This window comes from Mangifera indica, unplaced genomic scaffold, assembly GCF_011075055.1.
Source record: "Mangifera indica cultivar Alphonso unplaced genomic scaffold, CATAS_Mindica_2.1 Un_0031, whole genome shotgun sequence".
NCBI classification, from domain to species: domain Eukaryota; kingdom Viridiplantae; phylum Streptophyta; class Magnoliopsida; order Sapindales; family Anacardiaceae; genus Mangifera; species Mangifera indica.
Genome location: NW_025401123.1, coordinates 250,262 through 267,187, shown reverse-complemented (window position 1 = coordinate 267,187; position 16,926 = coordinate 250,262). Strand labels below are relative to the sequence as shown.

The following is a 16,926-nucleotide window of genomic DNA, read 5'->3' as shown; positions in this document are numbered from 1 at the left end:
ATTGCTTAAAAGATTACTAATAAATTATTTTACTTAAATACCCATGAATATAATTATTTTTAAATATTTTTTATATTAATTAAAAATAAATTTAGTTTTATCTCAAAAAATTAATAAATACTAATATAATTATAATAAAATCATTATCTTGATAATTTTTAAATCTCTAAGGTGAAGGTGATAATCAGATTATTATCTATATTACTTGTCATGTTAGCATAGGTAATAGAAAATTATTATAATATTTTATTACTGACAAATCAAACAAGAGAATAAAAGATATATTAGCAAAGTAATTTTTAAAATCCTTAACCAAACGGCCCTTAGTGACATCAATAAATTGCAACGGTTCAAGCAATTGGAACATGGCACAATCGGATTCAATTCCTAAATAAATTTTTTGCCAATTGGATCAATCGATCTGGTATTTAAAATAATGCTATATACGATAAATGACATGTCTAAGGTCCACGTAAGCTAAAATGGCCCTCGGCCTCCTCAGGTTAAAGAAAAAGAGATAAATGAAAGATAACTGCTTCTTGCGTGTATTTTACTCTGATACAACCCGTGTTTAGAAGAAGAAGAAATATGTAAAAATGGTTCACTCTTACATTCCATACAAAGCCAGATGAGAGAGAGACTGCAAAATGTAGAGGATATAAGAATTTCATTAACAAATATATATCAATGCAACCTCGTCAGTTCCTCAACCCTCTTACAAAGCTCCTCTACCGAAACATTCATTGTCTTGGATATTTCATCCATCCGACTACGGCTTAGGTCAAGGAACGACTCTATTAAATCACCATCCAGGAAATTTTTGGCATCCACTGTTTTCTTCTCATTGTTAAATGATCTCCATTGCTCATGATTTAACCCTCCAACACCCTTTATCACCTTCCTTATGTTTGACTGCAATTTCTCTAAGAAAACGTACTGCTCCTGAGGGAGCGAAGCAATAACCCCAATTACACCATTCACCGTCCCAAATATCACTGTTGGAATCTGACCCACATCAGAATCTGGCAACCGCATTACAAGGGAACCATGCCGGAATCGATTCACAAATTCTCCTTCTTGACGATGACATTTACCTTGGTGCTGAAAACAACTTTAATCTGGTGACAGTTAGGAAGAATAGTGAAGGTGCCACTGATGAGGAATCGATTCACAAATTCTCCAACGTGGTATTAACCAACCACCTCAAGCCGCCCTCTTTCCTCATCAGTGGCACCTTCACTATTCTTCCTAACTGTCACCAGATTAAAGTTGCTTTCAGCACCAAGGTAAATATCATCGTCAAGAATTTCAACAGCTGACATCCAATTTGCATTGTAGTCACGGGCACGTTCTTCGATTTTATCAAAGCTTGATCCATCAAAGCTTGCAACTGAATGAAAGCTTCACGAGAAGTCGTACTCATTTCTTGTAATCTCACAAAAAAATGCAAGAGTCGAAGCTTCAAGAGTTGGGATTTTATCAGGCTTGCAGATTTTTACTATGTTCCCAGTTAAATGTTGCAGTAGTTGAAGCTAGTTAGTTTTCATTGTAGAGAGAGAGAGAAGATAAAGGAGGAGAAATAAAAACAAAGGTCAACAAAGGCGGGCATGATACATGATTGCTGTTGATTCCCAGTCAGAAAAATGAAGCTAGAGTCACATTTCAATAAAAGACAGACAGCGCAAAGTCTTGGTTTTTGTCTTTATTGTTTTCTTTCTTTGTTTCCTAACCTTTTCAATGTAAATAAAAGCAAAAACAGAAGCTTCAGACTGGCTTCATTCATTTCATTGATTGTTTCTTTTTACGGATTTACCACCAACCGAAAGTGCTTAATAGCTAATAAAAAATAAATCTTTAACTCACCCTATTGAATATAATTTAAATATACCAATAATATATTCCTCATCAGTGGTTGGTTAATACCACGTTGGAGAATTTGTGAATCGATTCCTCATCAGTGGCACCTTCACTATTCTTCCTAACTGTCACCAGATTAAAGTTGTTTTCAGCACCAAGGTAAATATCATCGTCAAGAATTTCAACAGCTGACATCCAATTTCCTAACCTTGTTTTCTTTCTTTAACCTGAGGAGGCCGAGGGCCATTTTAGCTTACGTGGACCTTAGATGTGTCATTTATCTTATATAGCATTATTTTAAATACCAGATCGATTGATCCAATTGGCAAAAAATTTATTTAGGAATTGCATCAGATTGTGCCATGCTTCAATTGCTTGAACCGTTGCGATTGATTGATGTCACTAAGGGAAAATTAATATTAGAACTTGAATCTGAGATCTTATCTGTCAATTCAAAATGTGTATCATCAAACCATATTTATTTTCATATTTCGAGAGTAAAATATTTTCATATTTCGAGAGTCAATTCAAAATGGTTTTAGGTGATTTTCAAACGAAGATTCATCTTAATGCAAGGCATGAAATTAATTCTTAAGACATAACATATTTTCTATTATGGTGTGGAAGTCTGATCACGAGAAAATTGAAAGGTATAAATTCTAGAAACCTCAAGCACTAGCATACCCCTTCAAAGGCACATAAAAGAACAGATCGAGGTATGATTTCTCCTCCCAAATGCTCCTTTGTGATCAGATTTAGGTCAGGAAGTGAAAATATCCTAACAGTTATATCTGTCCACATTCCAACTGCAGCTATCTGACTATAGTTGGGGTTTTCACCGATTGGATTAATGTCAAGGCATGATATCTCATACTCCAATTGTGCATGTTTTACTTCTGTCAATGTTCCATCACCAATTTCTAAATAAACCAAATGTCCACCTCCAGTTGCCAGTAAAACCTGTCACAAGCAGTGCAACAAATATGTCAGTTACTGAAACTATAACATGCAAAACTGGATGTTAATGTAGAAATTATCCAATAGGCAGTTGATGCATCCAGAACTTTTAACAGATGGACTAGCTACACCATTGAATAAATGAAAGTGGTAAAGGTTTTCCCTTCCCTTTAAAAGGGAAAAAAAAACGAATTTTTAAATAAGGATAAAAATAAAATAAATAAGGATGTGCATTATCACATTTGTCCATTACAAGTGAGACCAGGCATACATTTATACACAGAGTTAGGATGGAAACAAACCTGAGTAGCATTGGCAGTTGCAACATTAACTGAATATCCAGCTGGAGCTTTCCATTCATTACGCAGCTCCCTAGATGTTGAACTTACAAGTCTTACAGAGCTAGAAGTAACCTGTCCAGGTAGTCTGATTAGCCAGTGCACACTAATGTTAACCTTGTCATTTGTTAGAAACAGTGTAATCATAATTATATAAAACAATTTCACAAGCCAATTGCAGAACCTACAAGACAATTAAGCTAATGAAAGAAGACTTAGTAAAAGAATGCCTTGCATAATATCAAAATTCACAATAACAATAATAACCAAAAAACAACTAAAACAATACGATAACATTGAAGAGAAAGATAACAACATCAAGAAATCGCTAAAACAAACAACCACCATAATATTAGTTATGGCAGATAATTTCTGTGATTTTTCATGCTCAATAACAAGAGGATCTCAAATCTTTTCAAGTTACAGTTATCCATTAACGCTTGGCTGCAATGTGGTAATCTCTACAATAGCTAAGAGAGAGAGAGAGAGAGAACACTTGCAAACACACAAACAAAACAAAAAATTGAACTCAATATGTAAGTTTCCAGGAGGTTCATTCCTGCTGGTAAATAAAAAATAGGGAGGTTGATGCCTTTTCACCACATCCCCAAGCTTATAGATAACATAAAGAGCATTAAGCTTGACACAAAATGTGGTGGTCATATTACTTTTTTTTTTTTTTTTTCAAATTTAGTAAAATTTTATTTTTTCACCTTTCTCTTTGTTAGGCAACACAATAGATTTATAAATTTTATGAGATCACAAAAGAGTAGGTTTACTTCTTACATCTTTTCTATATAGCCCATTACCTTAATAAAAATTGCTCTTTGTTACTTCCTACAGCAAAACAACTCTAAATGTTAATTAACCATATGGTGCACTTAAAACCTAAAATTCAATAATAAGCCATTTATGTGCATACAAACTTTCAATTCCTCAGATGACAAATTATGCATCTACATATGTATCAGTGGTTGTTATTATATAATATAGTTCAATCTTTCAATATCTAATTACTAAATGTTGAACATTTTTATTAATGTTCCCCACTTTTTCATGTTGCATATGCAAATTCTCACAATTCAGCCATCACCAGGACCACCATATAACCATACCACAACCACATCACAGCAGATGATTAGCCACACAACCTCAACTGCTACACGGTCATCGCCATTACCAACACCACCATCATTATTTCCATTGCTATTATCACTATGCAAACCAGAACTCATCACAGTTGCCAGTACCAACATCAACCACCATATCCACTATTGTTATGCTAAACAGCCACCATCACCACCATCATGAGTGCCCTCAAATATTTTATAACACAACTTTTCAAATTTCAATTGCTATTATAATAAAAAGTTCAAAGTATTTTTTATCTCTACATTTTAACGCTGATACGTCTCCCAAAATTTATATTTCAGCTTTAAGTGGTAATTTTTAACCAAAAAAATAACTACTCTCAGTGATTAACAGCCGTTTCTCATGCATGACTATTTAATTATGACTAATGCATAAAAGCATGTCTCTGAGGCAGCTCCAATACTGTTTATGCTGCTAACAGAATTGGTTCTTAATGTCCACAATGTCCACTGAAGTAAACATCCCTTTGTTGCAGGTTGATTTAAGAAAAAGATTGTATGCATTTAACATTCATAAAAGGAAGAATAAATAAGGAGAAAAATTGAAAACAAAACATACCTGAACAAGTTGATTGAAAACGGCATCATGGCAAAACAAAGTCTGTGCTTGAGAACAAAAACCCTCTATCTCAGTTTCTTCCAGCTCATCCTCAAGATTCATTGCCAAAATTCGTGTTTCACTGATAAAACTGACCACCAGAAAGGTATCAAATGGATCATCAGTAGATGATCTCAATGACCACATCCCTTTAATACCTTGCAATTCCACTGATGCCTACAAATAAACCAATAAGTGAATTTTGTGACTTGAGAATATTAATTGGCAGATCCTAGAAATAAATGAAAATACTTTAAATGTGAAATACCTGTTCGTTTATTCCAATTCCATTTCGAACTATGCGAAGAGAACCATCCTTGTAAGCTCCAGAACAAGTTACAACCTGACCTTGGCCTTGCCTCTCAAGGTCAACCACACAGAAGTCAACAATGGGCCCCAAGTTGACATACCTTTCTAATACTTCAACATATGAACCTTTTGCATCAGGTTGTACATTTAGCTTTATAAGCTGTATCACAACCAGTAGAGTGTCAGTATTTAATGTTGTGTATTTATCCTAGAATTGAAATATCCCTCAGTCTTTATAACAAAGTGTATTATTCAGCTAAAAGCTGTAAGACACAGCATGAGAGAATGTTTGAAACTATTGATTATTTGATTTCAACTCCAAGGGTTTTATGAATTTTTATTTTTTGTCAAATTTTATTACTAGATGCAGTGGAAATTTAACGTATGAACTAGAGAGTTTTCAACATATAAACTAAAAATGAATAATGATCAACAATTTATTCAAGTTCACCAAACCTGTGAATCTCCATAGCTTGAGCCAATATACACAAATGCATTATCCAAATATGATATAGTAGATGCGATAGATGTTTCCCCCAAAAGCTCAATTTTTAGTCCAGTAACCCTGAAGCATAGAAGTATATAACACAACCATAAGAGATCCTACCATACCAAACTGAACAAAGATTAAAACTAGTCTAAGCTTTGATTCATATCTCAAGTTGGAAATTTAATAAATTATGCCATTTTCTCTTTTGAGGGGTAAGAATCCAAGACATACTGCTCGAGTGTAAATATGTGACAGAAGATTGCATGGCAACTTACTTCTCTTTCTCATGGGTTATAACCAGCAGGTGGAGAAGCCCAGCATGGTCACCAAGTAAATACCTAGAACCATCAGCATCAACTCTTCCATAGGCCTTCGTGATAGACTAGTTTAGCAAAATGATGTAGGAAATAAGCCAAAACACATGTATTGTATAAGCACAATTCTTCAGAAATGATAAAGCAGCACTGCACAAAACTGGTTGCAAACCTAGAAGTAACTTACTGGCCTGATTGGAATTGCTTTAAAAGTATTAGCACTACAATAGACAATTGTTTCTTCTCCAATTATGAGGACACCACAGAGAGGTGGGGGTACTGGTATCAATAAATCAGCTCCATTGTCCAAATTATTCTGGGACCAAGGGCCCTCAGCAAAATCTTTATCCTTCAAAGCAACCTCATATGTCTTCACATGACGAGCATCTTTGTTATCCTACAATGATGACAACACAATAATAAGACCATATAAACTATTCTGTCAAATATATCTCTACTATATTACACAAAGAATATCCTTAAACAATCCAGTAAAATGACTAAACATTTACATAAGACAGACATATCTCACAATCAACCTAGTAGGGAAACTTGAAAATGATAGTAAGCCAAGAGAAGGCACTTCTCTGACACTCCAGAATGGTGTGGAAATGAATCTAAGGCAACTGTAAGTTTTAGTGAAAAAAAAAATTGTATCACTTCTTATATGCAAAAGCAATAGTTCACACAAGCTTGAGGGTAGCCAGACATTCAACTCTTCACTTAAGCCACATCTAGTTTTTTCTGTGATTTTGCCTCGTCAATAAAATCATCTTGTACTGGAATCTTGGCCACCCCTTTTAAACTTTGATGTTCTAGTCGAAAATGCACCACAAAAACAATATCAATAAAAGTAGAACTATTAATCAGAGCTATAGATTTAAGAGAATTAAAACCACATTTCCTTTACAAAAGTAAAGATGAATGAAGAAAATTAGGGACCTGGTAGAGAACTACAATTGTTGGTTTTGAACACCCATAAAGAAACTTGATATCCAAAACCTGAAGCTCCTCAAGCCTGAAAAGAAGATACCATCAACAATGTTATGCTTGGTCTTAGAAGTTAAGCATTTTATCTGTTTCACAGAAATAGAAAAACACCCTCACAGGGAGGAATAAAATGGATATATATGTCCCTCTTTGAGAAGTGACAGTTTATAGAAATAGTATCTCATGTATAGATGTTTTTTAATTATAGAACACATTTCACTAGTTGACACTCTTTTCATATCATATGTTCATGGCGAAAAGTGTTAACTTACTATTTTAATAGTTTCAATTTTGAATTGTAATTGATAATATTATAAACAATTTTTTAAATCTTTTAAGGACATCAGAAAAACACAAATAGATATTAGAGACCTTATCCACACTTAAATAATTAAATATCTTATCCAAGGTTAAAATTAATTCTCTTCTTTCTAATTGAATAAGCGAGACTCTCAACTCCAACAATCCCTTTTAATGTTTCCTTTTGAAGTCAAGTTCTTCTATAGAAACCTTCTCTCTAATCTTTGTATTTATTTTGTTAAAGTATTCTCTTAGATTTACTAATATTATAAGTATAGATGTAGGTTTTCGAACAACGAGTCAAACAATATTAAAAAATCATTTTGTAACTGATTTTTTTCTTTACAGTTATTTCACATTACTGTAGTGAATCTATTATTGGAACTTTATTACTACATTTATAACCTATTTTATACAAGACTTTGACTTATGTATATCAGTTAACGAGGAGAAATATCATCAACAACACATATTGTAGTAAAAAAAAGTAAAACTATATTGGATATTAAATTATCTAACTTTATGTAAATAAGATTTGCATAAATCTGGACATGATAACGAGTCATCCAAAGTCATATTAGACTAATTTTAATATAACATATCATATCTAAGGGGGCGTTTGGTTGGAGTTTTTTAAGATTATCTTGGTAATTTATTTTTTATTCTCTTGTTTGGTTTGTCAATAATAAAAGATTACAGTAATCTTCTATTACTAATGCTGACGTGGCAGGTAATATAGATGGTAATCTGATTACCACATTCACCTTAGGTATTTAAAGATTACTGAGGTAATCTTGAGTTTATTATAATTATATTATTATTTATTAATTTTTAATTAATATGACAAATAATATAAAAAATATTTAAAAATAATTATATTCAAGGGCATTATAAGATACTCCACACAAGGAATTCACATAATCTTGCTGAACCAGATTAGCCATGCCTTAAAGGTTATACACTGATAAAGTATTCACATAGTCCTGAACTGTTATTGAAATCAGTATACATATGTATTGAATGATAAACATTTTAGTTCATCAGCAATTATTCTGAAACTTGTAAGATTGTGTTTCCACGGTCAATACCAAACTCAAAACTACATTACAAACACTTTGAAACCAGTGATGAGAGAAATCCCAAAGAGGAACAGAGTGAAGTTTTGTAAACAACAAATCAAACAATATGGACCAACTGATGAACCAAAAACAAAATATTCAATTCGTTTTGCCGGATAAACATCTCTGTCATGGTACATACGAAAACAACAGGATATGCCAGTAACGATTTTTACTGATGTTTTAACTGTCATTGAGTAAATGGCATAATATCCTTAACACTAGTGGTGCAAAATCTTATGACTGTCATTAAACACATCAAGTTGAATATAAAAACCAAAAAATTTTAATGTTGTAGTCTTGTTGAAGTACAAATGTAAGAAGTATGAAAAGTTGAAGCACATTATGTCACCTTAACTTAGTAAAATGACCAGCATAAAACTAACCAAAATTCATCAATGGGATAAAAAAAGAACCACAAGAGAAAGTAATTCATGATATTTTCTACAGCTATAAATGGTAACAATTATACTTATGTCAAAAGAAAATTAGTACAATTAATTTCTTCTCAAATCACAAATTGAGAAATTGACAAAGGTCTGGACAAATCCTCATCTGCATATTCAAGAATAACTTGGTGAACTGAAACTCAGTAAAGCACATAAGAAACCAGAGATAGAAGCAACTAATTATCAGAAAGTTAAAACTGACCTCAAATGGAGCGAGACCAGTTTGTCCTTCCAAATCCAGAATGGAAATACCCATAATCAATCTGAACAAAGGCTCAGCAGTACCATAAGTAGCCAGTAAACCCAAAAAGTAATTATAGAGTTTTGACCTCAAACAAAACCTCTGAACTTTAAAATCCTTCTTGATCAACCATATTCTATAGAAACACAATCCCATAAGTACCAAATGAGAAATGGTGATGGCTAAAGAGTCAGTAGCACAAGGTGTGTATGCACCAAACGCATTGTCCACCACCCTAGTCCACACCCCATATGACGATGGTCTACAGCACCAAACCAGTGGCTGAAATGCCATTTTTTTATTTTATTTTATTTTTACCACTGTTATTCACTGAAAAATATTCATAATCCTCTATACTCTCTCTTCTTCTAGGCACTTTGACTTCTCCGACAGTACACAATCTCTGCAACACAATAAAATCATGATATGCATTAAAGCATTTAACATAAAAAGAAAACCAAACAAACAAATCATCTAGAAACTCGAATAACAAACTTTTGTGAATTGTGATTTGAATGAAAAAGAGAGATGATAGGTAATAGGTGCCAAGCCATGGAAACAGACAGACAGACAGAACAATTCCATTTCCATGGCATTAAAGATGAAAAATACAACACACATTATAAGCTACCTTATGTGAATTGTGAAGCACTGAACCAGTAAGCCACCTGAAAAGGAATTTGATTCTGTTAATGCCCACTTGTGGTCCTGTCCTACCAATCTGCACTTGAACATTACAAATCACTATCTGGGTTTTTTTTTTTTAAATTAATAGTTTGATTTTCCCCCTAAATTTAATAGATAAAATTTAATAATTCAAAAAAATAAGGGACAAGAGATATGGGAATCTCAAGAATAAGGATAAGCTGAGATACTGAGAGGAAGGAATAAGACAAAATGAAGAAAAGAAAAACAATTTAGCGAATTGGCTTTGTGTTAAAATTGAAAGATTCTGGTTTGTCAAGTCTGTAAAAGCTGTTTTTGGAAGGACCTCCCATGAAAAAGCTGCTCATTTCATTGTGTGGCTCACCATGCATTTCGCTGCCAACATTATCACAATGGTATCAATAATTGAGTAAATAGTCAATGATTTTATTGAGTTTTTGTCAATTATAAATGTAGGGCCAAAAGACTTGTTCCCATCTAAAATATAATAAATTTTTAAAGTAATTTTTTCTAATTTTTTAAAATTTAAATATCTGTTTATGAATAAAATTTAATTAAAAATAAAAATAAAATTATTATTTAATAAAAAATATAAAATCTATTATATTTTATCTTCTAAGTTTTAAAAATTAATAACTTTACATTTCCTTAAAGTTTTCAAACTTTAAAAACTAGCATTTTCTCTCCTCCCTAAAAAAAAAACTTAGGGTTTTCTTCCTCCTAGCTTTGACCACCATCTCTGCACGAATGATTGCCTATCTTTCTTCTTTTGGGTAAAACTTCTTCCCTTGGCAATCTCAGACGATGTTTGGATCGAAAAGTTCAAAATTTATCTTTAACTTTAACTAATATTTTTAATGAAATTTCACTAATGAGTGGGTATTTGAGCTTCTGAAAGTTAGAATGAGTCACTTTTTGATTTTACTATACCTTGAGTGGGAAATAGTATTTTAGGCGTAAATATAGTCAAGCTCGCCAAGCTATTTATTTATACCTTAATTTGAGGTCAGCGTAGAAATAAATCTCTTAAATTTGATTTAAAAAACTATATTTAAATATCTTAATTTTAGAAATATTATATATTAATTTTATAATTTATATATTTATTAATAACATTTTTTTATATTTAAATTCAAAAAATAAAATTATAATAATATAAAGATTGTTATGAACCGTCTGAACGATATTATCCATTTTGGGTTTCAGGCCCGTACGGTTTTGTTTCTCTTTATGAAAACGCGTCATTCAAGTGAAGGGCTTCTGACCTCTACCTATATACACGCTCAGTGGATAGTACGAGAGCGATGTAGGACTTCATGTCACAACACACCCTTTCATCGTTATCGTAATGATAACGTGTTATAAACAGTCCAATAGATATTATCCGTCCAATAGAATGATTTACTTTTCCAACTCATACAACAGAATTACAGTTTGATTGAAGTTGACAGGAGCCATTGCTTAAAGATATTTTGAATCAAACTAATAAAATCATATATATATATATATATATATAATATAATATAATATAATATAACATAATTTTATGTTTAAACACTATTATGTCATTATATGATTAAAATATTTCAAATCAAAGATATGGCTCTGTGTTGCGTTTGATTTTTTAGCACATTCTTGAAATCGACATTGACTACGACTTACTTTGTTTAAGATTTGCTAAAAACTGGATATGATTTTGCTCAAAAACAGTAGAAAGTATTACTTTCTATCAACATTTAGGGGTGGATAATATGCTCTCTATACAATAAAGAAAGTATTACTTTCCAAGAAAAAACAATATAAAGAGAATAACTTTTTTTTTGAATTTTTTAAAAATTAATTTGGTAGGATTTATATAATATAATGACATTAATTCAACTTTCTCTCTTGCAGTCCTAATTGCCTAATATTCCATTTGTTAGAAATCATAATTCCATAATTATAATAAGAGACTTAATAACTCTACAAATTACGACTAAATGTCTTTTTTTTTGTGGGTAAAACAAAAAAAAACTTAATTATAATTATCGATTTGAATATTACTTTTCTAACATTATTTTCCTAATATAACTAATAAAATAAAACTATATGGATATAATTTTGAATATATAATTAGATATATAAATGATGTATTATAATTTGATTGAATAATTTTAAATTAAAAATAAAATAATACTAATTATATAATAACATATTATATATTTTAAATTATGTACACATAATATTTCTTTAATTAATATAGTATTTAAAGCAAACGGGAATCCTTGTCGAAAAGTCACACATTCTTAAGAAAACCCTAACCTATCCCCACTTTTGTGAAAACTTTGACAACATAGGGTGGAAAGTTGCATGGCTACCCATCGGCCCAATGAGTCAGCATGCTAATGTCTTAATGAAAGCAAGCTAATATACCTTTACACTGGCTTTTGCTTAATAAAGTGTGGTTAGGTAACAGGAAAGTTTCTGAAAGCTCTTTCAAATGGATAAAATGAACTTGGGAGGAGGGGGGTTGAATAGGGTCTTAAGAAATTTTTAATACACACATAATTAATAATAAATAAATGTTTAAATTAATAATAAATAAATATTTAAATATAGTGATTAAGAGAGAGCTTTCTCTTGTAATTCTCTTATATCCACTTTTTCAAATAAATTATCTTAGAAATTTACTATTACTTAAAATGTTTCTTTACAAGTAGTTTCACTGGAATTTTACCCATAACAATAGTTGAATTGAGAATTTTTGTGCTAAAGTCTCTACATTTTTTCATCTCAAACTTACTCTATTTATAAATTTGGAATGACTTATTGGATTCGGTCCACCCATGATGGGTTGACCCGATCCATTAGGGTTACAAATTCAATATTAACCCATGATAAACAATATTTTAATTTTGCCTTTGGCAGTTATTAAAGATAACTGTCACTCTCCCTATTATTTAATATAACATAACTTCCATTAGGAGCAGAGAGAACTCTTACGCTAAAAACAAAAAAGGAATACAGAACTTTTTCTATTCAGTTCTCTGGAAGAATTCTTGCAAAAACGAGGAAGCAAATCAGCAAAGTGTGTTGTGGATACTCCCAAGAGTGCATCGAATCACCAAATCATCATAAATTATTAGATTCAGTAAACCGGGTATGCTTTCTGTGATCTTGGAATTGGTATTATTTATGCTTACATTGGCATCAGAGCCATGTCATATCTGTGCAATTGTGATGCTGGTGATATAAACATGATTAGGAAGCATGTTTAGAGATTAAATTTACGTGAACAGTAATTTGTTTTTTAAATAATACGTACGGACGTTTTTGCTTATTGATGGATTCGTTGCAATTTTTGTGAAATTAATGCTTAGAATCATGTTAGGATGAATTCTGGATATTAGTTGCATGTTTAATTAGAAAAAAATTGCATGAAACCGCATGAAATTGGACGAAATTCAGTGGTCTATGTTTCACCCAAAAACCGTGACATTCTTGCATTTAATTCGCCGAAATCCGGTGACGAAGTCATTGAAAATTTGATAAAACTTAATCTGTGTGTCACGGGCTCCAAAAGCCCTATGAAATCATCACCGGAGGGTGGCTGAAAGATGGCCAATTTCGCTGTCAAAATATTAGGGTTCGTACTGTATTGTGGGTCACAATCGGGTTGGGAAAACCCAATTGCCCAATCTGATTGGTCAACGGGTTGGTCAAATCTAATGGTAAATTGTTTAACCCGTTTAGTCAATTGGGTCGACCTAACCTGAATCCTGACCCATGGGTAACCCGGTCAACGATCAAATAATTGACTAGTCAACGGTCAACATTTGACCAAGCATGAATGTGTGTGGAGGCGTGTGATGACTTTCGTTGCATGACGACACGTGAATTGAGTTGTTTGACGCGTGGAAACGCTTGAGCTAATGTTTTGGCTAGTGGGAGCGCGTGCATGCTTCTATTTATGCTTGACAGCTTATATTAGCTAAGATTTTATTCTGTGTGATCTGTTTTTGTATGAATTGAATACTTATAGGTGTTGTTTTGATCATGGTTTTAAATTATATATTGCTAAACATGTGAACATGTGTTGTTTATATTATTATGCATGTATGATTTATTATTGTCCATTTGTTGGTCATATATAGGGTGAACATATTCACTAAAGACTACTATATGAACTATAAGATGAATCCAGTGCACAATCTTTTCACTCACCTTGGTGTCATGCATGAGAGATATTATGATTTACAAGACAAGGGTATAAAATTAACTGAAAATGAGAGGATATCTGGATTACTAAGGTCATTGTCAGATTATTGGACTTCAATAATTTCTAATCTTATCTGGGACAAGAAATTCAAGAATTATTGGCAATGTATGGATGAATTACAACTCGCTAAAGAACGCAGAATTGTAATGAATATAAGAAAATCTACATCATTCTCTATTTTCCCAAATCAACGAAGTGTGAGACATGTAGGCTATCGCAAGCATGATAATAACTTTATCTTAGATAAAATTACTCCTAATATTGTTAAAGATAGAGAAAATGTCTTTTTTTAATCGGATTGGTGGAGATTAAATCCCTATAAATATGGAGAGCGTTTGATTAACAAGATGCCTTGTTTTAAATCGTACAAATCTCAAGCCATGAATAGTTTAGAAGTTACTCATAGTCATTGAATTTCATGTCCATATTAATTTTCATGCGTACTTATTTATTTATTAATTATGGTTATGTTGAATTCCATGTTGATATAATATAATATATTTTATGGTTATTTGTGAAAATTTTGAGACTGGTAGAATTTAATTATTCTTGTTTAGAATATATATTGACGCGATTGGATTAATTGTTAAAATGTGAAACATTTGTGTCATAGACAATGATTGGGAACATAGTGAACTTTAGACTTTATGCCTTATGTGACATATTTTAATTTTTAATGCACAATTGCGATAATAAAATGTGTATATATCTTATTGTTGATGTTGTGTTGCGTATCTTTGTAGTTATATATTGAAATGGCTTCGAAAAACATAATTGCTGATTTGAATAAGGGAGAAAGATTGAATGGGGACAATTATAAAATATGGAGAATGAGAATACACTATATCCTAGATGAACATGATGTCTTGGAAGCTGTTAATCAGGTCATGGAAGAGCCCCAACTGACTGAGGGGCAGAATCCTAATAATGCCCAACATAAGCGTGATATGAACGCTTATAATTCCTAGAAAAAGAAAGATTTGACTGCCAGAGGTATACTCATCAGCTCAATGAATGATGATATTGCTTATCAGTATGAGCAATTTGAAATTGTAAATGCTATGTGGGTGGCATTGAAAGAAAAGTTTAGAGGAACGACCGTCTCTAAACTAAGGCAGTTAACCATCAAGTTCGATATATATAAGAAAGTCCCCAATAAGCCAATGAAGTAACATCTGAGGGAAATGTCGAACATGATAACTGAGCTGAAGAAAGCTGGGCATGAACTAACTGATGAACAACAAGTGCAGACTGTTATACAATCTCTTCTTGATAGTTGGGAGCACATGAAAGTGAACATGACCCATAATGACAATATCAAGACTTTTGATGATATTGCTTGCCATCTTGAACTGGAAGTTGAGCGCCTAGAGGCTGTTGGACCAAATGCTCATGCATATGTTGTTGAGTCTAGTTCGAAGAAGTATTCTGGCTATAAAAGAAAATGGCGAAAATTCGAAAAAGGGAAGGAGATCGTTCACGGACTTGTGAACAAGAACAAACGGTTCAAGCGCAAAAGAAGCAATCGTTCTGGGAAAAGAGATAAGTCGAAACTGACCTATTATAACTGTGGTAACAAAGGTCATTTCGTCTGTGAATGCACAAATTCGAAAAAGGTATTGTCTTATCTTGTCTCAAATTATGAGATTTATATTTCCAATATCGTTTTCTTAACTGAATCTCATCCTATGTAGACTATAGACTCAGGAACCACAAACCATATAGCTTGTGACAGAGACGCTTTTGTAGAATTTCATCAAATACCGAGGGAAACACGGTGGATATATGTACGTAATAATACCAAAGTTGAAGTAAAAGGAATGGACACATACAAATTGGTTTTGCGTGGTGGTCAAACCTTGTACCAACATGATGTTTTATATGCTCCAAAAATTAGACGAAATCTGGTCTCTGTAATGGTTCTATTAAAACTAGGATATTGTTTTATTTTCTTTGGAAACTTGGTTAAACTTTATTATAATGATGTGTTTTATGAATATGAATTTCTATCTGAAGGTTTTATGGTGTTGGACACCTTAAATTGTATTAATGATAATACTGTTGGTTTTTCTTTATTTGCAACTCCTAATAGTTTAGATGTGGATGCAAATAAATGGTATGCTAAATTAGAGCATATTGGCCAAGAGAGAATGAACAGGCTGGCTTGTGAAGGTTTATTAGGACCTGTCACGAAATTAGATTTGTCTATTTGTGAGCATTATCTAGCAGGAAAAACTACTAGAAAACCTTTCGGCAAAGCTGTTGAGCTGAAGTTCCTCTACAACTTGTACACTCAGATATTTGTGGCCCTATAAATGTTAGAGCTAGAAAAGGAGCATTCTATTTCATCACTTTCATAAATGATTATTTACGTTTTGGTTATGTCTATTTGATCTCCCATAAGTCAGAAGCAATAGATTGCTTTAAACATTATATGAATGAGGTTGAGAATCAGTTAGACAAAAGACAAAAGAATAAAAGTCTTGAGAACTGATCGAGGTCGTAAGTATTAATCTACCGAATTTAAGGAATTATGTAGTGAAAAAAGAATTATGAGGCAATTAATGATTCTTAGAACTTCGCAATAAAATGGTGTAACGGATAGACGAAACCGAACACTGTTGAAAATGGTTAGGTCTATGATGGCGCAAGCGAATCTTCCAATTTTGTATTGAGGAGATGTTTTATTGATTGCGACTTATATACTTAATCGCGTGCCCACTAAGTCAGTAACTTTCACACTTTATGAGCTATGAACATGTAGAAAACCTGAATTAAATATGATGCATCCTTGAGGGTCTGCTGTATATATCCATGACACATTCCATAAATTCAAAAAATTGGGTCTAAGAGGCAAGAAATGTATCTTTATAAGATACTCTAAACACTC

At 32.3% G+C, this 16,926-nt stretch overlaps 2 protein-coding genes across 3 annotated transcripts; both read right to left on the bottom strand.

Annotated features, from left to right (window-relative positions):
- Positions 1–522: 522 nt before the first annotated feature.
- LOC123206299 (DNA damage-binding protein 1-like) lies at positions 523–8,248 on the bottom strand. The gene is made up of 11 exons (XM_044623462.1): positions 8,211–8,248; positions 6,957–7,032; positions 6,202–6,411; positions 5,976–6,082; positions 5,667–5,775; positions 5,170–5,370; positions 4,863–5,078; positions 3,117–3,227; positions 2,534–2,817; positions 1,203–1,401; positions 523–1,101 (listed from the first exon to the last, which is right to left on the bottom strand). Exons 1-11 carry the CDS (start codon positions 8,246–8,248, stop codon positions 685–687), a joined length of 1,968 nt encoding a protein of 655 aa, XP_044479397.1. The 3' UTR covers positions 523–684.
- Positions 8,249–8,920: 672 nt separating this feature from the next.
- Positions 8,921–10,022, bottom strand: LOC123206297 (ABC transporter C family member 2-like). Of its 2 annotated transcripts, none has more exons than XM_044623460.1 (3): positions 9,744–10,022; positions 9,074–9,515; positions 8,921–8,977 (listed from the first exon to the last, which is right to left on the bottom strand). In XM_044623460.1, exons 2-3 carry the CDS (start codon positions 9,404–9,406, stop codon positions 8,936–8,938), a joined length of 375 nt encoding a protein of 124 aa, XP_044479395.1. In that variant the 5' UTR covers positions 9,407–9,515; positions 9,744–10,022; the 3' UTR covers positions 8,921–8,935. The 2 variants fall into 2 exon arrangements, with proteins under 2 accessions (XP_044479395.1, XP_044479396.1); XM_044623461.1 differs by lacking the exon at positions 9,744–10,022 and adding an exon at positions 9,608–9,622.
- Between the last annotated feature and the right edge of the window lie 6,904 nt (positions 10,023–16,926).